This window comes from Dreissena polymorpha, chromosome 16, assembly GCF_020536995.1.
Source record: "Dreissena polymorpha isolate Duluth1 chromosome 16, UMN_Dpol_1.0, whole genome shotgun sequence".
Classification (NCBI taxonomy): Eukaryota; Metazoa; Mollusca; class Bivalvia; order Myida; family Dreissenidae; genus Dreissena; species Dreissena polymorpha.
Genome location: NC_068370.1, coordinates 42,081,671 through 42,108,065, shown reverse-complemented (window position 1 = coordinate 42,108,065; position 26,395 = coordinate 42,081,671). Strand labels below are relative to the sequence as shown.

General features: G+C 37.7%; 1 protein-coding gene across 2 annotated transcripts; it reads left to right on the top strand.

Annotated features, from left to right (window-relative positions):
* The first annotated feature begins 1,936 nt into the window (after positions 1 to 1,936).
* LOC127861416 (uncharacterized) lies at positions 1,937 to 26,395 on the top strand. Of its 2 annotated transcripts, XM_052399884.1 has the most exons (29): positions 1,937 to 2,081; positions 2,785 to 2,996; positions 3,731 to 3,970; positions 4,242 to 4,394; positions 4,636 to 5,084; positions 5,229 to 5,394; positions 5,685 to 5,861; positions 6,023 to 6,172; positions 6,307 to 6,891; positions 7,019 to 7,362; positions 7,472 to 7,654; positions 8,146 to 8,410; positions 8,614 to 8,761; positions 8,966 to 9,223; positions 9,371 to 9,628; positions 10,250 to 10,490; positions 11,227 to 11,440; positions 11,627 to 16,203; positions 16,360 to 21,157; positions 21,350 to 21,685; positions 22,702 to 22,867; positions 23,029 to 23,213; positions 23,416 to 23,645; positions 23,761 to 23,872; positions 24,029 to 24,104; positions 24,252 to 24,427; positions 24,647 to 24,965; positions 25,178 to 25,374; positions 25,714 to 26,395. In XM_052399884.1, the coding sequence occupies exons 1-29, from the start codon at positions 2,030 to 2,032 to the stop codon at positions 26,005 to 26,007; spliced, it is 15,561 nt and encodes a 5,186-aa protein (XP_052255844.1). In that variant the 5' UTR covers positions 1,937 to 2,029; the 3' UTR covers positions 26,008 to 26,395. The 2 variants fall into 2 exon arrangements, with proteins under 2 accessions (XP_052255844.1, XP_052255842.1); XM_052399882.1 differs by having other exon boundaries at positions 11,627 to 21,157.

The window sequence follows — 26,395 nt, the reverse complement described above, 5'->3', positions numbered from 1 at the left end:
ATAGATAAATCATGACATGCACACCAACACCAAGGATAACACAAAAAAGAGCGACTCTTATTTCCATTGTGGTCCTTTGTGCTGGTGGCATGACATAGAGAGCTTTTTGCTAACAAAAAGTAGCTTTTAAAACATTAACCTTATAATAAAGTTCATTAAAGTACACATTGTTAAATGGACTGATATCACAGATAAATGGCCTAATTTTATTATCACAGTACAAATCTATATTTGGCATATTGCATTCACAGTAGGGAATAGACTATAAAGGAATATAAAAATATATATAAGGATTTCACAAATGCTAGAACATGTTTGGAATGAAGACACAAACTTACACATTACACAATGTCCTTAAATCCTAATAAAAAAAAGAAAACAATGACAAGATCATTCAGAATGAATACACAAGTTCATTATTATTTGTGACTTTTTATATCAATATGCGTTGGTATGCTAGTATCTAATATAACGAAGATAGCTATGAAAGCCCGCTTATTAATGAATGTAAAACATCAGGCAAAGTTCTCTGATTGTGAAATCGAGTTCGCTGACAGACTGATCTAAACTTCTCATCTAGTTTATTGACACCAGTTTGGGCATCTGTATACGAGATCTGATCTACATGTTGAATTGAAACCAGATAAATTATGACACTACACATTATAGATTATAATAAATAATCCTGACATTCAAACGAGTATACAAGATTTTTATGTCAACATTTTATTTTTGAAATCTTATATCATACAATGAACATGGAATGTTAAATGAAATCAATTAACTATCTTTTGATTCTACAATATATCAAATGTTGTTTACTTGAATGCAATTCATTACAAAACTAAAAGTCTACGCCGATTGCGACACATTTAGTCGCATTATTTGCAGAATCAAATATTATGGCAAAAAGTCGCAAGATCAAATCTGCGCGGATTTGTTTGGATACGTCTTTTGTCCATGAATGCATTTTCTACTGCTCTGTCCAAAATTGTGTGCAATTGTATAAAACTCTTACTTCGTTTATGTTCTGGAACGAATTTTCCTTAACTTTCATTCGTGTATTTGTCTGGTAAAAAAGAGCGTATATAGTCGCATGGATAACAATAAAGCTATCAAATAATCTATAAAAAATGGGCTAAAATTACAACAAATAAGATATGGATGTTTTTTATGTAAATAACAGCTTATCCATTGTCGTATTTCATAGATTGACATGAACCTTAACCCAGGCATCCATTTGAAACAATATCTGTCTTTAATTCCACACCCCACAATAGTATGAACGTATAAAACTAGGTGCTTCTGTCACTTAAAAAATACGCCGATTTATTTAAGCGGAAGTGTCAGCGATTCAGGTTCTTAACCATATTTTATAATAGACTATTTGTATGTGACTTAAATATTGCTAAGATAGTTGTATTTCGCTCTGGGTTAGTATTTCATCTGTATGTGTATTTGTAAAGGGCACAGGTCGAATACGTACTTCTCAAGTTTGGTTCTTACAAAAACAAAATGGTAATGTTTAAAACAGTATTGCATTACAATAGTTTCACCGCAAGGCATCGACTTGTATGTAACCTAAGGGTTGAATAAATAGTGAAATAATACTGATATATTTTATATATATAATATGTTTGTGCTAACTTCCCAATAGCATTTTTGTCGACGTATTCCTTTTTTTCTAGAATGTTGTTACAAATTATTAACTTTGTATTTAGTGAAGAAAAATTATATGCGACGAAATACTACGATGTATATGTAATATAAAAAATGTACATGATTTGGTGTATGATATGTTCATCAATAGCGTTATGTATAGCAAAATATCGCATATCAGTTATTAAACTTTGATTTGAGGTGTACAACGATTGACATCTCGGTTATCAGATCAGTGTCTCGAGATGTCGTTCACATTTTGATTGTGCAACCGTGGACTATGTCCGTGCTGATTTCATCCACCCGCTATATAAGAGGCTCTCTCAATGGTCACACTTCAATACAAGTGTGATACATTCAGCAGCCCAACATGGGGCTAACATTACTGTTCCTCCTCGCCCTTGTGGCGGGATCACAAGCAGGTAAGATTTCTATTTGACACTGTTACACGTTTATTTTATTTTTTGTTGATAGTATGACATGGCTTGATTATTGCAGTTGTATTATGGCTTTACTATACATCAGAGGTTCGAGGATTCGTTTCTCGACACAGCTACACATATTGTGAGAGGATTGGTCAATAAATTTATTTTTATTAATAAATACCTTGGTAATATCATAAACATAAATAATGTAAATATGGTTACTCGATCATTTTCATAGGCCGGCTAGCTAAAGTGGTAGAGCACTTGACTAGATATCCTAGGTCTCAGGATTGCGGGTTCCATCCCCTATCCGGAGACCACATGACTTGTTTGTGGATTGGACACATACTCCTATCTATCTCTGATTCAAGTAGGGCACCTGTCCGTTAATGGTATGCACTTAGTACTGGTAAACCAGTTAACATAGGAAAGGAGTGAGTTGCCGCAATCTGACTGTTGGGAACGGCAAAGAATCTAACACAACAAAAACAATTGATTAACTGGCGTGAAACGAGAATACATTTAAACATATTTTTTTAGACAGACCGTGTCACCTTGTCACGTAAGAAAACACAATATGTACAGTTTAACTTAGGTCATACAAATGGTATGTGATTTTTTGTATTTATTTCATTTACATGACCGGTCACCACATACACGAACTGACTGTAATAATTGTCTGTTCTGTTATACATTTCAGGTCCAATACAAGATATTGTTATATCCGACAAATGCGCTACACAATGTACAGTATCAAACAAATTCAACTACAAACCGGAAACAACCTACGAGTTTACTTACGAGACGGACGTACGGACGACCATAAAGGGTGCATCTGAGGATCATGCCGGAGTCCACATGGTTTCCCGCGTATTTCTGGACTTTGTCTCCAAATGCGAAATGGTCATGAGGGTAAGGGCGTTGAGCTAATTTCGAATGAAATGAAACGTATTCATGTTTAAGTTAAACACAGTGGTGTATTGTTGTCATACTTGACATGATGATCAGTGTTTTCATGTTAAAGAGACTTGGTTACAAGTTAGCAAAATAACAAGGGAATAAAATGATTAAAGACTCAAACACGTTTAAGGGCATTGAATTCAAACAAGAAAATTAACACTCCTAAGTTAGAGAAAGGTTAAACATTCGTTTATCGATAAAAATCAACAAAATCGATTAAATAATACAGCATTTTGTAACTTTTTTCATCGATAACGAAGGCAAATCCGTGTATTGCGTAAAGGCCTGTCACACAGGACGACGACGTTGCCACAACGACTGAACTGTTTTCTTAATAAACATTGTTCTCCCTTGTTTAATTAGGTTGTATTGTTCTATATACAATGGAAATGTGTCAGAAAAACTACTAACGATTGGCATGCCAATTGATTAATGTTGTACAATGTGTTTGAAAGGATTTCAAAAGCCTACTATTGGAGGTCATGAGCGGCAGCCTTAACCATTTTGTATGAAAACCTGTATTCGTGTTTAAATGTTATTTAATGGTTATTTACTCCCTCTACTTAATAGGCGTATTAGGCTAATGATTTTATATGAATCACAGTGACAAACCTTTGTAATAAAGTTGTTTTATAAAGTTAGTTAACACAAACTCCATTCAACACACTTTGTACTCGGTTTTGTAGCTCAGTGACGTCAAGCTTACTGAATACGACCCAACTACGTCATCAATGAAGCCTGTGACGTCAACAGATATCGCACTGCTGGAGTCCAATCCATTGACTGTCTCCTTCCAAGATGGCAAAATTGAGGATCTGTGTCTGGCCAGCATGGAATCTGACAAGACGCTGAACATCAAGCGGGGTATCCTCTCAATGATCCAGAACAACATGGACGACATTACATCAGCTCAAACAGTCAAAGAGGTACACGTGCATGCTTGCAATTTGATGTTATAGTGCCGCATGCGGTGACTTATTCAAAGTATTAAATCGTTCAGCATCAAAATGTTCTTAAGTATCCTGAATTTACATATTTTTTTCCCATATTTAAGGCATTTAAGGCAGGATATGCTAAATCATGTAAAATAAGAATGAAATTAGAAGTATTTGATACAGAATAAAAAATCTCAAATTAGTCACTGGCTAAATTTATATCTTAATTACAAGATGTTCACATTCCGTATTATTTGTGTAGTCTGATATTGCCGGAAACTGCGAAACCCAATACACTTCGGAAGACAAGGGCTGGTCTAGCAAACTCATCAAGAAGTCCAAGAACCTTCTGGGATGCACCGGACGCCAGAACGCCAACACCGCCATTCAAGGAGTTCCTTATTCAAGCGACTCGGTATGCAAAGGCCCCACTTCTTGAAGTTTTACACATGATACTATATTTCTATTGCTTTCGATTATCATCAAATATTTTATTCATTTGGGGATGTATTCGTTATTATAGTAATTTTTATCACAGTTTCAGATATTATAATAATAAATCAACTATTCAACTGTTATTTAAAACTACTGATAGTCTAGTTGTTATACATTAGCAAGTAGCAGATTATCATCTTATTACGAATTGTCTAAAACAGAAAGTGCAGTCAATGCCCCTCCTCAAGAGCTCACAGGAATGCGAACAAGAGATTGCCAAGGACAGCGGTCGTCTGAAGGTTGCCACTTGCCACGAGAGACACACTTTCGTGCCTTTCTCACGCCAGGAAAGCGGGGCCACAACCCACACGACTCAGACCCTTACATTCGTGAAGGAATCCAAGTCAAGGACAAAGTCTGCAACGGTGCAGACGCGGGCTACCTTGCAGTTCCAGCAATCATCTACAAGCTCTTTTTCTGGTATTCAAGACTTGGAGAACCAGCTGATGACAATCTGCTCCCAAACCGTCAATGGCGTGACCATGGAGACGCCGAAGCTCTTTACTTCCGTCGTGCTCACCATGCGGTCACTGACTGCAACAGATATGGGGGCGCTTTACAAGAGAATCAAGAATCAGAGCGTCTGCCCAGAAAACAACGCACGTGTCCTGTAAGTTTATTAACAACGTGTATTCTTCTGATTCGTATATAAATAATTTATTCAACACTTGTATCCAACAAGATTTTAAATCACTCAGAGTTTTCGCGCGTAAAATAATTTTAGTAATTATACAATTGTGTATTGTGAATTCAGAAAGTTTTTCCTGGACGCTGTTCCAATGACCGGTACTTCTGAAGGTATCCAGTTCATGACGCAGCTCATTACTACGTCCGTGGTGACCGGAGTCGAGGCTGATATGTGGATGACCACTCTGGCTTTCATTCAGAACCCAAATCTGGAAATGCTGAACATCGTTAAGGTTAGCATTTATTATTTAAACTGTAAACCACGAGGCATAATTAATCAACAAGATGTTTATTGTTGTGTTACAACTCAGTTTAAGTTGTTAATAATCACACGCCTATGACAAGGATCGAAATTTCAGAGGGTTATTTATATCCGTGTTGTATTCAGTTAATTTTTCATTTTTTATCTTTAATAGACATATTTGAAAATGTATGTCATAAAAGTATGATAATTCAAAATGCGTACTATTCAAAACGAGCAACTAAAATAATAGCTTGCAAATAATCCCGATCATTGTAAAAGGACCTTCTGAAAATGGACACCCTTCAAGAGAGGGCAATGCTCTCCGTCAGCGCCCTTGTTCACTCCGTGTGCAGAACTAACCAGAACTGCGAAAACTTTATCGAGGTGAAGAAGATCATCTCACTTCTGGAAAACAAAATCGCAACGTCCTGCAAAATTGAAGGCGACATGAGGACCGTAAGTCACTTTCTTTTGTTGTTCTTTAAGCTTAATGAATTAAGCCTGTATACATAATTAAAAATACGTTAATTAAGTTACAACTGTCTTTTACTAGGCTAACACTCAAGTACTATGGTTTTCATTACTTTTGGCATTAATTCATGAATATCTTTATTAAGAGTTTGTTGGCCATTCGCGCAATCGGAAACACAGGATTTGGAACCAGCGCCATAGCAACTCTAGAAAAGTGTTTCCGTCGCCCTGAGAACCCAATCGAGATTCGTATTTCCGCTGTTGAGGCTTTCCGACGAATCCCCTGCTCCGCTGACGTGAGTTTAACACAATTGCTAGTTTAAACACTTATTAAAACTTTCTAAAGTTTACAGCCTGTTGATTGAGTTTTGTATAAACTGTTATTTAACTAAGTAAACAAACTACACGTTCAAATTTTGGCATATTTTAGAAACGCGCACTGTTTGAGGTGCTGATGAACACCGAAGAGGACTCCGAAATCAGAATTGCCGCATACAAGACCATCATGGAATGCGCATCTGATGACTCTATTAAGCAGATCAAGAAGATTCTTGTCAAGGAACCGGTCAATCAGGTCGGATCCTACATATGGTCGCATCTATCTAACTTAATGGAAACATCTGATCCTCACAAGCAAACAATTCGATCAATCCTTGAAGACGAAACTCTTAAAGCAGAGTTCGATATGGAAAAGAGGAAGTACTCAAGAAACTACGAAGGTTCCATCTTCCTTGAGAAAATCAACACCGGCGCAACTGTTGAAAGTGACATTATTTGGTCTTCAAAATCATTCATCCCACGTTCTGGTATGTTCAACCTCACCGTTGATCTTTTCGGAAACGCTGTCAACCTGTTCGAGATTGGTGGACGAATTGAAGGGCTCGAATACTTCCTCGAATCATACTTCGGACCAAACGGTTATTTCAGTGAGACCAACGTCAAGGCAGCTTCCACCGAAACAGCCGTCGACACCATCAAGGCTGATAAAATGAAAATTGATCGCATCGACAAACGGGTACGTTTTTCGGCAAGCAACATTTCTGAAGTGTTTATCTTTTCTTGTCAGTATCGAGTATAAAGAATTTTCATCCGAATTAATTTAATTTCCGTGTATAATACATTATATTTTATTTCAAATGTAGTTGGGCGTTTCCATGGATGATCTTCGTGGATCGCTGTACCTTCGCGTATTCGGCAACGAGCTGCGCTACATAAACTTCAATGGTCTTGATTCACTTATGAGCCAGAACAACATAAATTTCCTGGATGTACTGATGAAGCTTGCAAATGAAAACGATTACGAGTACAGCCACAGCACAATACTTATGGACAGCACCATCGTTATCCCAACCAGTTCCGGCTTCCCACTTAGCCTGACCGTGAATGGAACAGCAACTGTTGATTTAAAGGCATCCGGCAAAGTCGACATTATGAAGTTGGCTTCTTCTCCAAGGTCTCTCGATATCCATGGACTGATAAAACCAAGGTAAATAAATTCACTATTGCATACTCTTACTGAAAATAATATATACACGACAGCCTGTAGTACAATAAGAACATTTTTAAAGATAAGACGTGTCTTTTTAATTTTTCAGCGCTGCTATTGCAATTTCGACAGTTATGGGAGTTGAAGCTCTTTCAACACGCGTTGGTGTTAAGATGTTATCCACACTGCACACACGCACGTCAATCCAAGGGTCGATTTCACTGTCGGAAGGGTCAATTCTGCGCGCACAGTTCGACATGCCTGAGGACAAAATGGACATAATCAGTATCAAGTGAGTGCTTAATTTGGTACATTATCCTTCCATTATAAACCTTATGCTGTGTCATGTTAGTGAAACAGAAAGTAAAATGATATCATTTAAATGTTGTGAAAACATACTTATTTATAAGCAACAGCATGCAAACTGCGAACTCACATACTTTGCACATGCTGCACTGATTAATATCAATAGCTTTTAAAAAGAGGCGTCAATATGAGAAGTCGAATGTTGTAAATAGTAAATATAGATTGCATTTTACTTTTTATTTTGTTTATTATCAGTTTATATTTGCAAATTTCGCACTATTAAATAAACTCGTTCATTGTGTAAATTGTTATACACACATCATAAGATATATTGCTAGTCAATATGTATAGTGCAAATAATTTGGATTTACAGATGGATGTCCCTTTTAATATTTCGAAATAATGTATTACTCAATAGGTAATTGATGTTCACATAACACAACCTTTGTAAAATATTTAAAACGTTTATTTTAACAGTTCTGAATTTTACACGATTCACCACGATGCAGAACGCGCCCAAAAGATGGTTACAGACAATCGTCAACGTTTGATTTCATGTTCCGGGTCAAAGTTGGCTCAGATAACTGGCTTGGAGATCTGCAGTGAACTAGAGTACCCCAATGCTTCTTTAACCGACGCTGCCCCATATTTCCCCTTCACAGGACCAGTCACTGCAGCTGTCACTCTTTTCAAGAGAGATTTGAAAATGACTGGCTACAAACTCGAGGCTAAAAACCTTCATGTAAATAAATTACTTCAATTTTATTTTCTGTATTAAATGATTGTGGTATATATACTTCATTACTGATTCAATATTAAATTAATTTTAAGGCTAAAAATCGAAAACGTAATATTTCTTTAACGTTTAAGAATGTGCATATCGTATTCGTATTTAAAACAATCCGGTTAAGAAGAGTTGATTATACATGTAGTAAACAATTTTAGACCGATTCCGAGAACACTCTTCGATTTGAGTTTTCAACTCCCAATTCCAAAATTGACCGAAGCATCGGTGTAGATTTAAGCCTGAACAAGCAGAAAGGAACCGTGGATGCCAGTCTGCAGTCTCCGTGGAAGAAGGGCTTCTTCAAAGGTTTGCATTTGTGTGATATTCAGTAAATTTATCATATGATTACCGTTTTTAGAATGGTGATTTTTTAACTATTTATTTTAAAATTTATTTATCAAATATAATGTTTGCTGAAGTTTCTTGAGCTACATGTGTGTGTTATGTCGAACAATAGATAAACCATTTGAGAGATAATAAATGGTATTATACTGTTATATGTTATTTTAGGTTCTGTGATCAATAGCCGGTCAGAAAAGACTATCAGCGGAAAGATGAACTGGGATGAAAGCCTTCTTTTCGACATCAGCGGAAGCTTGAAATCCGAATCAACTGCCAACGGCATTTTGTACACGCCTGCTGTGTCTATTAATGTAGCCAAGCTCACTTCAGTCAGCGTTAAAGGTTCAGTGGAATATGCTCCTTGGAAACTCTTGAATACGAGCCTTTCAGTTACTGGGCTTACAACCTCACCAATCTTCATAAAATGTATGTTTGTACACACTCATATTGATTTTACATTCAGTTTCTCTTGTTCGTTGCTTAATTCATAAAATAATATACGCTTACTGAATTGCAATTATTCAAACGAATATTTATCTTATAATGAGTACAGTGTCTGTTTATATTTTACAGCTGCATTTTCAAACAAGCAGGACATGAGTGTTGCTCAGGCGTCGCTCACAACTGGACCGAAGAGAACTTACTCTCTAGCGTCCTCACTCCAGAAGACAATTTCCAAAAAGAAAGTTATCTTAAAACCCCAACTTAGCATCCGTTCTCCAACCAACGAACTGATAGCATTCGGAGGCCAATACGACAATGTCTTTGGCAAGATGACTCAACTGAACTTGGTGTTGGACAAAGTATTTATCAAGCCAGTGGCGTTGAAATGTAAGAGTATTTTTAATAAATTTAAAGTCTCTATTACGCTCAAAATCAACGAAAATTTCGTAAAGTATTTCTTAAAATAAAGTTAACACCTAAACAATCAATGTTCCTTATAGCAATCACCACCATTTCAACGCTAGATGTGGTATGATTACATAGATTTGTGTTGATACAAAATGCTCGTTTTTATTTATTTGTGACCGCAATAAATTCCATGTTAATTTCCTGCGAATATATCTATTGATACGACACACGGACACTAAAATAATACCATGTTAAAACCATAATAAAAACGAGCATTTTGTATCCACAAACATCTTCTTTACCAGACCACATCTGGTGTTGAAATTTCGACAATGGTCATAAGGAACAATGATTTTTAATTGTTTAGCTTTATTTAACGAAATATTGTACGAAATGTTCGTTGATTTTGAGTAGTAATGTTACGTTAATAATGTCTATATATAAACATCGGTGAAACTTGAACATTAAGACTGTTAAGGTAAGTTGTTAAAGTATATAATTCAAGTCAATATAATAGTATTTGTGTTGATGTGTTCAATTAGTATAGGAAATACGATGCAAGTTATATCTTATTTTTAAAAGTACGTATTGATGTTACAGCCAAATTCGAAACCAAGTCCTTCAAACGCGGTAGAGCACTGAACGTCCTTACCCTCGAATTCGAATCAGAGCCAGCGTCTTTGAAGATAAAGAGTAAAGTGGACAATCGCAACTGGAAGACAATCGCCGCCGACGCAGATCTAACATACGTCATCAAAGGAATTGCGCGAGACAATATTAAATTGACTTCAAAAATGATAAACTGGAGCACAAACACATTAACAAAGGCTAGACTGGCGATGTAAGTTGTCTCTCGATTGCGTTTCCCTCCAATATCATTAGAAACAATATTGCATTGTTAAAGCCACACACCTTGAAATGAAATACATGTTAATCAAAACATGTAGATGCAATTTGACAGTGTGCAAAATGGTCATTAAATCTACAGCCTAGTTAGCAAGTAATTTTTTTTTAATTTAAAAACCGAAAGTAGGATTTCTACATGTATACGTCCATTTCGACAAACGCGATTATTTTATAAGTTTAAAAGAGCAAATAATTTCTAGATTTCTATCTTGTAACCACTTGATATATTTGAATTGTTATATAAATAATGAAATCTTTAGCATAGTTAGCAAGTAATTTATAATTTTTCAATCAGTACCACTTTTAAAACCGAAAGTAGGATTTCTTGACGTATACGTCCATTTCGACAAACGTGATTATTTTGAAGTTGTTAAGCGCAACAAAAGACGGATTTCTACCTTGTAACAACCAGATATATTCTAATTGGCATAGATAAAATATATTTCTGATTTACACTAAACTTTACTGTGCCATAAACTTCGTTTCAAGGTGTGTGGCTTTAAACACAGGTTTTGAAATTCGATTTTTAAATGTAATAAAAAACAAACATAATTTCCCGTTTATATGACGTCTTTTGAAGGAGCCTGTGTGGGTTAATATTGTATTTTTGTATATTTTATATTTTTGTTTTCCTTTTGTTGTTATTAAATGGGGTATTCGATAAATTTCAGGAGTATGGAATCTAAGAAATATCAAGACTACAGTTTCAAACTCCTGAGCAACATTAATCACAACAAGCGTACGTCAGCATTTGATACAACTGTATCTTATGGCAACATAAAAGATGCCAACAAACAAATCAATCTTGAAGCTCAGCTTGACCGAAAAATTAAAAGCTGGACGGAGGCCTCATTGTCTCTAAACGGCAAACTGGAGATAGGAACTGTAAGAAAGTTAACAGTTTGTGTTAAAATATCGATGTGTACGCAATTGGTCAATTTTATTCAAATTTGGCTTGCTACTGCAGTTTAAAATTTAATAAATTCAAGTGTACTTTTCATTTTCTGCATTTTTATGACCATTTGTTTATTTTACAAGACGTCATTACTTCATAAAAAATTTTATTTGAAGGGTATTCGGATGGTAGCAAAACTGGACCATGCACATGAGCCAAAGTCGCTGGACTCCGCTCTATTATTGAAATACAACAAAGAATCCATAGATTCTACACTAAAAATCAAGGATGCTTCTTCTGCAAATTTGAACATCTTCGGCAGTTGGGATCTGAACGTGCTAGGTAAGAAGATTAATTTCTTACATATGACTAATGAAACCAGTCCTAGCCAGTTTGCCTCTTCGACGAACATGAAAGTCGGAAAATCTGTGAATAGAATCGACGCGAATTGGATCCGACCTTCAGACAGCACATTCAAGATTACCTCAGAAGTTGAACTCAGTATGTTGAGTATGGCCAGTCCCGTAAAACTCGGCGCGGAATACAAATTAGGACCAGAACAGTACATTCTTGGAGGGACAGCAGAGCAAGGCAAAGAAAAGTATTCAGCGATGCTTTCGTCTCAAGTCGATCCAGGAAAGTCCGTTCAAGGTTCACTGGACGTTGGGTACCCCGACCGACATATTGTAGGAAATTATGAAGTATCTGTAAAGAACGGACGGTACAGCAGTCGCTCGGATCTGCGCTGGAATGCTGATGTGGATGATTCACAACGGCTTTCTATTAAATCTAGTGGTCAAGTGCAGGGTTTAAATGATTATGACGGATCTGTGAACATCCAGTTACCATCCCGAACAGTTGATCTTAACGTGAATCAAACCTTTGCAAGCAACAGGTACATTTCGCATGTTGAGGCAACACTGGACAACACATACAAAGTTTCACTCGACACGGTGCTGTCTAAGAAGGACGATAAAGTGTCAGGCTCTTTCAAATTTACAAGTCCGATAAAAGGATTTGAATACATTAATTTGGATACTAAATATACCAATACCAGAGACACCTGGACGTCGCAGGTAGATCTTGAACGCAAAAAGAATGAAGCAATGTCAATTACATTTACGCTTAAAAAACCATTCGGTCTGACCACAATCAATGCTAGCTTCGTCGGAAAAGCACCATCCATGGGAGTTAAATCTTTCGAAGGGTCACTTCTACATAGTACGAACAAAGGTATTAAGACAGTTATCAATTATAGCTACAACAAGCAATTTATGAATGCCGACTTGATTTTCAACAATATTCGAAGTGAGAAAGGAATAGACATGAACGGACAAATTAACCTTAAGACGTCACTTCGTGACCTTAATAAGGTGTCATTGACCTTGCAACACCAAAGAGATGGTACACGTATGAACACAAACGCAATGGCCGATCTCAACAACAAACTTTACGGCGTTAAGAGTTCTATGACATATACGATAACTCCGAAGATTTCAACAACTGGATCAATTAATGTAACACTGCCATCTAACGATTTTAGTGCCGTCTGGAACCACATGATGACTCCCAACGAGATACAGTCATCTGCCCGAGTATCAGTTAATGGCAAATTTATTTCTATTAAGACAAATGGAGTTCAAAACTTGGCTTTGTCTGCTGGAACCATCAGAGGAAGTCTTGAAATTAATGCATCTTTCAAGAAGCTCGATAACTTAATTGTCCAAATAAATCATGTGCATGCACCTGGAAATGTTGATTCTTCATTGAAAGCGCTGTCAAACAACATGGCAGTTTTGAACGTTGAAGGCAAATATTTGAGAAGTAATGATCGTATTACTTTACTGTTTAAAGCATTAAATCCTCGTTATGATAGCGATATAGTTATGAATCTTAACGCAGACTATTCCGGTAAAACAAAGACAGGAAAAGCTGAAATAGTGCTGACACCTACACAGAAGATTTCACTGGATGGGTCTTTGAAAGACAATGAGGTTTCCCTTACTCTGAACGTGCCAAATACGTCTCCAATTTCTCTTAAAGGAGTCCGAACACTGATACAAAACGGAAATACATTCGACATTACTGGTACATACAGTGATGGGCAAACAATCCGTATCTCATCTGTCATCAGCAATACTGAAGTGAACGTGAAATTGAGCTCACCATTTACACCGATGATTTCAGCTCAAGCCGTATACAGAAATCAGGACAACAAACTCTATGCATCTGCAAGTTTCGACGCAACGCCCATCGTGGGTCAATGGTCGGGGGTCGCAACACTCGATAGCACAAACGGACTTTCAGCAAACATCATGATCAATACACCCCTAAGGCAGGTGCCGTCCGTCAAGATGACCTTCTCGAGCAGCATGGAAGATACTGGTAGAAGATCATCACTTTCCATCGAATACTTGCCCGGACAAAATGTTCAACTGACCTCTGTGTACGATATTCTTAATCCAAACGACATGAGTTTCGCTTTACAAATCATAACTCCTTTTGAGAATTTCGCATTTATTAGCACCGAATTAAAACACGTTGGGGACTATTCGCGATTCGGCTCAAGTGCAAAGATTGAGTACCCGAGAGGAAAGACAATGTCAGTTGAAACACGCTTTACACGTGTTGGACAAGTAAGCGGCACAGTGATTATTTCAACGCCTTTTTCGAACGACATTTCCGCAACAATCAGCCATGTTGGAGACCGTGCTGACTTCCAATGCAATCTTGAGCTAACCTACACGTCAACACTCCGTGCAAGTATAAAACACAAGGGCACGATAAAGGACTTTGCATCAAATGCGAAACTGCAAATTGACAATGAAAACTACATTGGAACGGTTACTTTTGCATTCGAACCAACAATAACCGCTTCTCTAGCAGCAGAAACACCGTCGTCGTCGTACAAAATGTCAACAAAATTCAATGGAAAACCAACAAACTTCAACAATATCATTGAAGTTTCAGTTCCAAGAACTGGAGTTTTCTCTTCAGATGTCAGTTTTAACATTGAATCTAAAACCGATATCTCAGTATCAATCAAAACTCCACTTAAGAGATTCGGTGATATTAAGGGGAAACTGAGCCAGGGATCGGCGTCCGGAATATTTACCTCTCGGATTGAATTACAAAATAACCTTGATGTTCTCGCTGCGACATTGAAATTAAGCACTAATCCGTCGTTTATAATTGAAGCTACCGCACAAACACCTTTTGATGGATACAAGCAGGGCAGAATTGAAATTTCACACGAAGGGTCTTTGAAATCATTCAAATTACACGGTGAATTCCAACTAAACAAGGATACATCCCAAATTGATCTGAATGCAGATATATCTCAAAGATCTAAGATTGATTTAACGATAAGAAGTCCGTACACAAGGCCAATCAAAGGCTCATTTACTCATTTTGAAGTGAAGCCACTTAATTATAAATCATCTGCTGCAATGTCCATGGGTAAAGAAGCAATTACTGCAAGTATCAACTTCAATGCTATTACTGGTTTAAAGTATGACGCTGCTATTACAACTCCATTTAAGGAATATAAGAACCTTAAAGCAACCTTTTCACACTCTGGTGATATCAGAAACTTTAAAACGTCGGGCGAAGCTTCAGTTAACAGACAAGAAGTAAAGTTCGGTATTACATTGGATACTAAAAACGACACAATAGCCACAGTTGTTGTCTCAACACCATGGGTAGATTCGAAAGACCTTGCTTTAACCTTCCGTCACTCAGGATCTCTCCAAAGTTTTGTCACAATTCTACAGGCGAAGCAAAATCGCAAGACTCTTGACGGAGAAGTTTCTTTCAATAATGGTGAAATTGTAACCGGAAGTGCGTCCCTTAAATCTACCTTTAAGGACATAGACAATTACGTTGCATCGTTTAGACATACAGGTACCATTTCGAAATTCAATTGCGAAGCCAAAATAGAAACGCCCTCTGGACCATCTTCTCTTATGGGTACCTTTGATTCCATGAAAGGTATTTCAGGAACAGTCAATATAAAATCCCCTGCAACGAAAGATGCCGAAATAAGAATTTCACATTCAAATGTTGATGGTGCTTGCAATTCAAATGTCTTCGTCTCATATGATGGTCAAGTCAAATATTCAATTCAGTCGGAAATGGTTTCAAAGCAATCATTGAGAGGTGATTTAACTGTAAAAACGCCGTTTAACGGATTTGAACTAACATCTATCTCGCTCCTCCATGGCAGAGATGCGAATGGTTTCAGAACCAGTGGATCTCTCGTTTTTATGGGTAAATCTACTGGAGCTGATGTAGAAGTTATTCTGTTGCCAGAAATTTCAGCAAACATTAAAACAACAACTCCATGGACAGAGAATTTTGAGACAAGCCTTACAGTACAAGGATCTTTGAGAAAATTTGACTCAAGTTATGAAATCGTTTACGGGAAGATTAGTCAACTCCGCATCGAGCTCGATCTCAACATCTATGATACATATGCCGGTGACCTGAATATAATGTCTCCATTCATAGAAAATATAAAAGCCAGATTTAACCACCAAGGCGATCGCCCCGCGTTTACAACAAATGTCGAGATTACTTACGCAGGAAAGGAGGCAACGTCTTCTTTACGTTTCAATTCTGTTACTGGTATCGATACTTCATTCAGACTTACTTCACCATGGACTAAGGACGTAGAAGTAACATTTAACCATCAGGGTGAGCGCTCCAGGTTTACAACAAAAGCGCGTCTAGCATATGCAGACCAGGACATCAGGTCGACTTTAAATTTCAAGTCCGTTCCAAGCATTGACACTTCGTTCACACTTACTTCACCGTGGACAAAAGATGTACAAGCAACGTTTACCCAACAAGGTGAGCGTTCCGGATTTACAACTAATGCTCGTGTAGCGTATGCAGACCAGGAAATTAGGTCGACTTTATATTTCAAATCCGTTCCAAGCATAGACACTTCGTTCACACTTACCTCGCCGTGGACAAAAGACATAAAGGCAACGTTTAGTTACCAAGGGAATCAATCTGCGTTTAGCACTAATGCACAGATTGTATATGCAGGCCAGGAAGCAACGTCTTCTATACGTTTCAATTCCGTTCCTGGTATTGACTGTTCGTTCAGACTTAATTCACCTTGGACTAAGGACGTACAAACAACATTAACCCACCAAAGTGAGCGCTCTGGATTTACAACAAATTCTCGTCTAGCGTATGCAGGTAGGGAAGTCAGATCGACCCTGAATGTCAAATTACTTCCAGCAATTTCCACTTCGTTCGCATTAACTTCACCGTGGACAAAGGCCGTGAATTTGACGTTTGCACACTCTGGGCCATTTGAAAACAGTCAAACATCAGGTGTTGTAATGTATGGTCAACAAGCGCTTTACACGATTGATTCAAAAATTAAACATCAAACATCGATTGACATTGATGTCAAAATGACCTCGGCAATCAAAGGCTTCCAAACATTCGTATCTAAAATCACACTTGAAGGAGTCCTAACAGACTTCAAGACGCATGCTGAATTACGTTTAGAAGAAAGTGCATTCATTGGTGATTTGGAGGCCAATCCATCCCAAGGGAGATTGTCTATAATGTCACCCTTTACGAAAGATATTGTTGGATCATACAACATACGGGGTCAGAAATTGACGAATAACAATGCGAGGGCATCATTAACTTACGGCCAATTGAACTTGATACACATAACTACGGAATTAAAACTACCTTCGAATGCACAGTTGTCTGTTCAGTTACCTGTTTCGGGATTTGAAACAAGTTCAGTCAAATATACTAAGGCTGGTGACTTCGGAGGCAAGGTTGAAATTCTTTTCAGCAAATCAACCCATGAAATAACTATTTATACTAATACAAATGACAAGATTTCCGCGTATGGCTCGATAAATTCACCCTTTGTACCACCGATGTCATTAAGTGTCAATTTGGACATTACAAATAATAATTTGAAATCGCAAGTTACACTTCTGTATAAGGCGATAGAAAATAACCTTGGACTGGAGCTTCGATTAAGGCCCGACTTTTATTGTAAAATTGAAATTAGGTCTCCATTAGTTGAGCCACTGGAATTATCAGTTGAATATAGCGGGAAAATCACGAACTTCCGTTCTTCAGCCGCATTTTCGAAGGGCGATAACGCGAACAAAATCACTGTGAATATGGACTTGGAAACATCGATGAAAGGAAGCATTACCATCGATGCCCCTCTGGTTATTATGCGTGAATCCAATCCGATAACTGCAAGTTTTGAATTACCTTCACTTTACAATGGAAACGTTGTTCTAAGGTCCGCAAGTGACACAATAATAGACGGTACATTTTCCTATAAGATTCAACCTCTGGAAGTATCTCTTTCATTGGAAAACCCTTTCAAAGACATAAATGTTTTAATTCAACACGAAGGTACACTCGCTACGTTCAAATGCAAAGGAATTTTGAGAATCGATGACGATGAAATCATTAATGCTGATGCTCAATTCCAGATGCTGCCTCTCCTTTCATCATTAACACTTAAGACACCAATTACTGACGCATCCCTCGTATTTTCCTTTGACGGATCGTCTTCGAAATTTATTTCTCAAGCTTCAATTACAATCGACGGGGCCGACCATACTGCATCACTTCAGTTGGACTTTGAAACCACACAGTCATTAAGTTTTTCACTAAGATCCGTTGCTTTCAGTCCTATCGAAATAATATTAAAAAATACTGCCCGGTTCCCTGAAATTCAAACCAACATTTTGTTTAAAAAGGGTGAAAAGGAAATAATTGGAGCCGATGTTAAATACACTCAAACACCGTTGCAAGGTTCGATTTCAATCAGGTCGCCTTTTAAAGGATTTGAAAGTGTGTCAGGAGTTATTACACACAAAGGAGGACTGCTTAATTTTGAAAACCATGCCGAGGTTACTGTTTCTGGCAAAAAAACACAAGCGGACATGAGTTTTAACTTTGGATCTAAATTGGAAGGGAAACTATCTGCGAGTGGACCTTTATTTCCAACAATTTCCACTGGGGTTGAATTTGAAGGAACATCCGATAAATTCCAGGTAGCCATAGAATATGCAGTCGACTCGAACGTATATTCAATTGACGCATCTGTTGATCTACGAAACGGCCTGGACTCTTTCGCCACTTTGAAAACACCGGTTGAAGGATATAAAACGGTAACCGTAAAAACCACTCATGCCGGTGTTTTCCCCAACACAAACACGTTTGCACAAATTAAAACAGAAAGAAGAAACATTTTTACCGCAAGCTCTGAGCTTTCTACAACCAATGGAATGTCTGTTAAACTGTCAGCGCAGTCTGTTGCTTTCCCAATTTTACAAGTTACAATAACACATACTGGCAACTTTGCAAAATTTGGTTCCAATGCTGAATTCAGATTCAACGGTCAGCCGACAAGCATAAATGTTGCTTTTGATAAAATTATGCCATCTGGATCATTTGCATTTTCAAGCCCTAATATGAACCCGATATCCGGTATGTTCGCTGTTACCCCAATTCGAAATGGAAATGCGGCTCATATTGAAGGAACTCTGTCTGGTCAAACTTTGTCAGGAGACATGTCGTATTACCTTGGCACTGATCTTGGTGGCTCTGTGTCAATAAAGACTCCATTCCAAGGATACGAACAAATTCTGGGCAAGGCAAACCTACGCAAAAACGCTAAATTGTTTAACGGCTTTCTGGAGGCTACCATGGGTCGAACTACGGCAAGTGTACAAGGTAACCTTAATATGGAGCGCGGAATTGATTCTAGCATAAATTTGCAATTGCCACAAGGAAAATCAAGTGCTCAATTTACATCTATTGGCTCATTTCCTAACAATGAAAACAAACTGGTTGTTGACATTTTTGGACAAATGTACTCAGTTGCAACTGATATCAAATACATGAACGATATATCTGCTAAAGTGATTGCAACATCACCAATTCCAGGATATGAAGCTATTGAAGGATCATTTGCACTTAAAGGTACTCTTGAAAATATGGTTTTCAACGGCAAATTGAAGTATATGACTGACAAACAGATTGTGGTATCATTTGAAAATATAAAAACCGCCAGGAACTTAGAAACAAAAGCAAAATTACAAAGTCCGTTTTCTGAGGACATGTCATTTGAGGCAAAATGGGAATCTAATCTGCCTTCATTTAAAACCTCAGCGAATGCGCGAGTGTTCGGAAGTTATTTCTCGGCTGAAGGGGAATTGAACATTGATGATGCAATAATTGCTGCGATCACTGTTACAACTCCGCAAGAATTTATAGGAGATGTTTCTGTAAATTTTGAACACAGTGGAACTCGCAGTAGATTTTCCACCAAGTCACAGATTCAGTACGGGCAAGGAAAGAAAATTGAAGGAATTGTCGACTATGCCAACTATGATTTGAGACGGCTAAGTGGTTCTTTTGATCTGACCACACCGTTCCCTGGATTTGAATCAACGCGGGCCTCAATGAGACATACATCGGTAACGAATGGTTATGAAAGCAATGCTCAAGTATCTATGTTTGGTAAGGATTTAACTGCAACATTGGAAACATCGAGCACGCCTATATCGGCATCTTTAAAAATCACAACTCCATTCAATGGATTCGAAACACTTGGTGGAGATGTAAAGTTAGTTCTTGGCAATGGCGAAATGTCCACACAGGCGAATATCGCCTATATGAATGGAAAGACCATTTCTGTAACCTCTGCATACAACATTAATTCCGCACCTCGCACGGTCAGCATTGTGATTAAAACGCCATTCGTTGGATACGAAACAACTGAACTTAAACTTTCGCAGAATGGTGGACTATTAGATTTCCAAACAACAACAAGCATTACGTCTTCATATCTACCAACCGCTACTGCACAGGCCAGTTTAAAATACGCAACATGGTATAACATGGACGCCTCTGCTTCATTTACAAGTAAGATTTCCAACTTCGAAAATCTGCGGCTTACAGTGAAAACAGGTTCCGGAAGAGGAAAAAATAATGGACGAGCAGAGCTTTCATGGACACCAAGTAAAAATATTGTCGTTGAAGGACGTTCCACAGAAAACGGATTTGCTACAATTTTCACAGGAACGGTCCGAACTCCATTCACTATCCTTAAACAAGGTAACTTCAACTCCAAGATTGACAAAAGGGGGCGTGTGTTTTCGAACACAATCGGAATTCAGTATAATGGAAATACCATTACCGATGTTGACTTCTCGATTGACGAATACGACTTGAAATCAGTCTCTGTCTTAATGCGTGCACCAGTCAAATTCACAACAGCACTTCGTGGATCAACAAAAGGAAAGTACCAAGGAACTATTGAGTTTGCTCAAGATATCATATCAAAGTCAGACAATCGGAAACTAACAGGGACATTTGATCCTGCCACAAACAAAGTAAGTGCCGAATACCGATGTGCCAACAATACAATCAACCTTGATGGAAGCATAAGAACGTCTTATCTGACAATCAATGGCATGACCTACGGATACGACGTTACGAGCAATTACGCCAAGGTCCGTCTTCCATCTAGAAGCCTGATGTTGACAGGATCAAGCAACAAAGGCGTCACGGAGGGTTCCTTTATGTGGGATGCTGACAAGGATGACACCAAAAAGATCGCTTTCAGGTCCCAAATCAGGCAATTGTCCGACTTTCTGAAGGCTGATGTATCACTGATGCTCCCTAGCCTCAGCAAAGTAAGTTATTTTGTAATTAACTGTATTTGTGCAACGGATTGAATAATTCGAGTTGACTACGTTGTGTACGATCTTCTAAAATTTTGTATTTTTCTAGCGCTTAGATTAAGGTTTGGGATATAAATATTTCAATAATACGTAAATAATATCAACATTATGTTTATTTTATAAATGTTATATTTCATATTTAAGGACCTTCAAATTGGTTCTGAAATGATCTTGAACAGAGGACGGATATGGTTTGACGGCAAGACGGAGCTTACCTACTCACAGGACAGCAGAAAACGGTTTATAATCACATCAAAGATTGAGGACATTTCTTCTGCTAAATCCAAAAACTACAGTCTATCATTTGGAATCAGTCATCCCTATACGAGCGTTAACGTAGACGTAATCTCTCATTTTGGAAAGTCCGACGACAAAATTACTGGCGCCTTTGATCTGAAATACTTGACTGCAAGACAAGAAACAAAACAGTTCACATTTAGTGGCTCCGTGGACAACGTGAAGCGAGAAGTTAATCTGATCGTAAGTGGTTTTACAATTTAAAACAGTTTAGTATTTGCTCACTGTTTGTCTCAAGTTTAAATTCAATGTTTGTTGCTATATGACCTCCTGCCAATGCAAATAAACGAACTTAATAAAGTAGTTCTTCTAAATACCCACAATTTATTTTGTTTAAATGATAAACATTCGGAACAGCTACAAAAGTAGTTATAAACAAGATTGCAATAAACTTCTATCAAATGCATAAATGTATCGCAATATTCTTATTTATATTTGCATAACCTCAGCTCATTATTAAAGTACATGTATTTACCGTTTGGGGTTTATGGCACTGTTTAAAAGGGAATGCATCTTAACATACGCGATTATCATGGAAGCTCGGATAAATAAGCACAACACAAAACTCATTTAAGAAGAAAATATATATTCCATATTTATAGTGAAATATCGACACTTGTTAATCATAAGTTTTTGTGAAAATGTTTGGAAACATACATGTGAAGATCTACACTGGCGTAATTTTTAAACGTACAGATATAATTTTAATTCAAAGTTCATTGTAACACCACTGTTTGTTATTATTCTCGATGAATTTATGCATGACTCAAACATGATTGTACAAAAAATGTCATCCAATCTTTGAAAACCAATTAACAAAAATATATCTTTATAACAGCCGCTCGTTGTTCACAAACATAGCCAAACCCTGTGCAGGCAAAGTCGAAACCCGATTTGTATACCAAGGACTTAATAACGCTTTTTATTCAACTTGAATTAGGCATTTCAATTTTACGTAATTAATACTCAATAAAGTGTCTTGATTCAAAAATATGAATGGGGTGTATACCATGGCCACATAATATATCATACTGATATAAACGCTAACAGGCCTAAGTAGGTATACTTTCGACAAAATACACCGATTTCTTTAAACGGAACGATCCATCAAACGAAATATGAATTATTTACGAGTTATATGCGTTTAGAAGATTGAATTCTTAAACATACATCTATACAATCTTTCTTACAATTGGCAGATCGATACACCAATGAAAAAAATCGGCATTAACGGAAACGCACAAACGTCTTCGCCATATCGCTTGTCACTGACGAACCAGTATGACAACAAACGCCCACTGAATACCGTCGTGTCCTTTGATTTGGAGAAACGCAGCGTCGACTTCCAGATGAATTACGATCTTGGTAAATAACAGTTTTATTCTGAATGTTTATCAAGCCAATATTGCAAAAAGTGTACGGTTTAGTACCCAATTGCTTTGAATGTATTAACTCGAACGGAATATATGAAACTTGTATCGAATATATGAAACTCGTATCGAATATATACATTTCGAAATCCACAGAGAACCCTACCAGCGAGTTACACGTGAGCGCCAAGTACGTAAACAGCTCCGCTGTTGCCGCTGAAGTGTACCACGTGGTCAACCGACAGAAGATCACCGACGGTCTCGTTGCACTGCGCCTCAATACCTCTCACCTGCTTCACAGCCGTATCCAATGGAGACCCGAGGTCCTTGTTGATTTAAAGGTCAGATAGTAAACTTTATTCCGTTTGTATGGGATGCATGTCCTTGTCTTATGAACAATCTGAAAATAATAATGAAGAATATTATTCATATATACATTGCTCTTAGAAAGAATGAGTTACGCCATTTGCAACATACATAAAGTCTTTAAATTCGCAAGTGATCTTGTTTTTCCATTGGTGTATCATTGTGCTCTTTTTATAGACATTTTCTGCAAGGAAGACCGATGCTTACATTCGCCAGCTCCGAAACTTTGCTGATGTTGCGGGGGAGGGCATGCGCACTGAGATACGCGAAAAAGCTGAACGATTCGGACGCTCCATCAACGAGGAGATCGAGCCCATAGCTGCAGCCGCTGCTGTCATGTACGAACGCAACGAATATCGCACACGAGATATTGTAGATGCCATCGTCGAGTCAACAAAAAAGACCATGTAAGAACATTTAAATAACCTTATATTTTAATCATATGCTCACCACAAACACCAATAACTTTGCTCCGATTGCTCAAGGAATTAAAATATACTTTCGGATTTCTCTTGATGATAGGAGGAAAATCAGAGACGCCTCGCAGGTCACAGATGAATACATGATTGAACTCTCCGCTGAGCTTGAAAAGAAATTGTCTGAATCTGTAGAGATGTCAAAGAAACAAATTCAGGTAACTACAATAAACGTATGTATTGCGATAAAAAAAAACTGTTTCAAATGCAAATAAATTAGATATAATTCAGTTTTTAAAGTTGATATACCAAATAAAAAGCACGTAATTGATTATATTCAGCATCCCTACACTGTTTATTTATATAACTTTTAGAGCGCCATTTTGCGGCTGCAAACAACCAGTGCGTACAGTGTGAAACCTATGGCTGATCTGTACAACAGTCACACAGGTACTTTTATTTCAAAGATTTATTTTATCCGGAAAGCATCCAGATCATTTCTGTCGACATGCTAAAATGTTACAAATATGCAATAAGAAGAGAATGTTTCGCTTATGTTAGTACGTTTATACATGTACAACTATTGCTGTTTAACAGCGCGACTTTACAACCTGACGGCGCCTCACGTAAAGTCTGTGTACGACAGATACAATACGTACGTCGACTACATGTCCAAGATCGACCTGACACCAAAAATCGAATTTACCAACCTATTCAACTCCGCCATCTACAGTATCCATGACCGTCTCAGCTCAAACATGGTATATCAACAGGTGAGTGTTCGCGGTTTGTAATGTACCATATAAGTTTAATTAGATACAACTAAAGAGTGTATTATATCATTATTGATGGCAATAATAATATTTCACATATACCGTTGCTATTTTGTCGGCAGTGCTATCTACAAACCTTTAAACATACTATGTATATACCTTACCACGTTTTACATAAATATGATGAATCAACCCTCAAAGTCCCTTTCAACATTGCAGAGCCGAAATGCCTACAAATACTGGGAGGTTCGTGAAAATTCTGAGGCGGTTGCCAGTGCCATCTTCGACTGGATCAAGGAGGAAGTAGACAGGGAACTCTCGGACATTAAGGCCATTTTGGTCAACCTCAGGAATACAACGATTGTTACCGTGTACGACCCAGAACACGGTGAAATCCAGGCCGAGGTGCGCCTGCCGTTTGCACTGAAGTCCCTTGATGAAGTGCCAACGTACGTCTTCGATACGTCCAAGATCCAGAAGTACATTCCAACAATGCCTACCATTTCCATACCAAACAAATGGCTGCCACCATATGAAGGTATGCATTAGTTTAAACTTAAAGTTAATGTAATGTTCGCCAATGTCGTGTTTTGGTTACGAATTTTTCGTGCACAATGTATTTAAGTGAATGTTTTTGTGTAAGTAGTAACACAGGGTATGTTAACTTCGATACCTGATTCTTTTTACTGGTAAATTATTGTACTATGAGTGGATATGGCAATGGTTCCCATAATGAATCTTGTATTGCAGCCATGGCAAAGATTGTGGGCAACAGGATCACCACCTTTGACGGTTTCGAGTACGACCTGACTAGAAGCTGCTCGTTCATGCTGGCTAAGGATTACGCTGACGGCAACTTCACAGTCGTTCTTCACAACAAGGAGGGAACCAAAACTCTGGCCATCCTGGCTGACGGACGCTCCATTGAGCTCTTCTCCAGCGGACAGGTGTGTATTGTAAGACTTGAGGCTGCGAACCACACACCCAGTAGTGTGACTTCGGTAGACATTGTTATTTGCTTTTGTACTGTTTCATGCTCATTTTAATATAATAAAAAACGAAACAAATTACGAATACAAATAAAAGTATAGTTGACTAATAATTACATTGTCATTTATTATTGCTTGACATTTGTCACGATTTCTCACGCTCCTAACACTCTCCTTTTTTTGCTGACACGCGTTCCTGTATTTGGCATGAACTATGCAATGTACTAAACAATTAATAAAGACTGAATTGCAATTTTAATACATTATCGCTTATATGATTTAGACCTTCCTTTACAGGTAAAGGTCGATAACAAACCAGTCACAACTCCCGCCATCTTTAAGAACATCACAATTACCTCCCTTGAGGGTCGCGTGACCATTGACGTTGCAGGCCACATCAAGGTCGACTACATCAAGGACATGGACTACTACACGATCGTCATGAACGGCTTCTATTTCGGCAAGACCAATGGCCTCCTCGGTAGCTATGACAACGAGCCCAACAACGACATGATGACGTCATTTGGCAAGCCTATCAACGATGTTGACCGCTTCGCTAGGACGTGGGACGTTGGGTCTGGCAAATGCTGAACATTTTATTGAGTTTAAACCATAAACCCAAAACCACGGAATAACCAACACCACGGACTATCCAAACCACGGACTATGCATTAAAAATACCAAAAAATATATATGTGATTATATGTGATTATAATTGAGCTTTTTAAACTCTTTACAAGAGTGCCATATTGCAATGAAATTTCCTAACGTTTTTAAAAAAAGAAACAAGTGACATTAGGTAGTAACTCTACGTTAAGAAAAGAAAGAACACTAAGATATCGTAAATAATAACTAAATATTTAATGTACTAAAAATGGTTCGATTTATAATAGTTTTTGACACAATTAAGATCTATTTGTCCATTAATATCTATATTGTTAACGTATTACTCAATATAAATAAATCAAATCATAGCATC

Coding starts and splice junctions, on each gene's coding strand:
- LOC127861416 (XM_052399882.1), top strand. CDS start 2,030: ATGGGGCTAACATTACTGTTCCTCCTCGCCCTTGTGGCGGGATCACAA. Junction 5,395..5,684: donor AAATGCTGAACATCGTTAAG/GTTAGCATTTAT, acceptor TCATTGTAAAAG/GACCTTCTGAAAATGGACAC. Junction 23,873..24,028: donor TGTCAAAGAAACAAATTCAG/GTAACTACAATA, acceptor TATAACTTTTAG/AGCGCCATTTTGCGGCTGCA.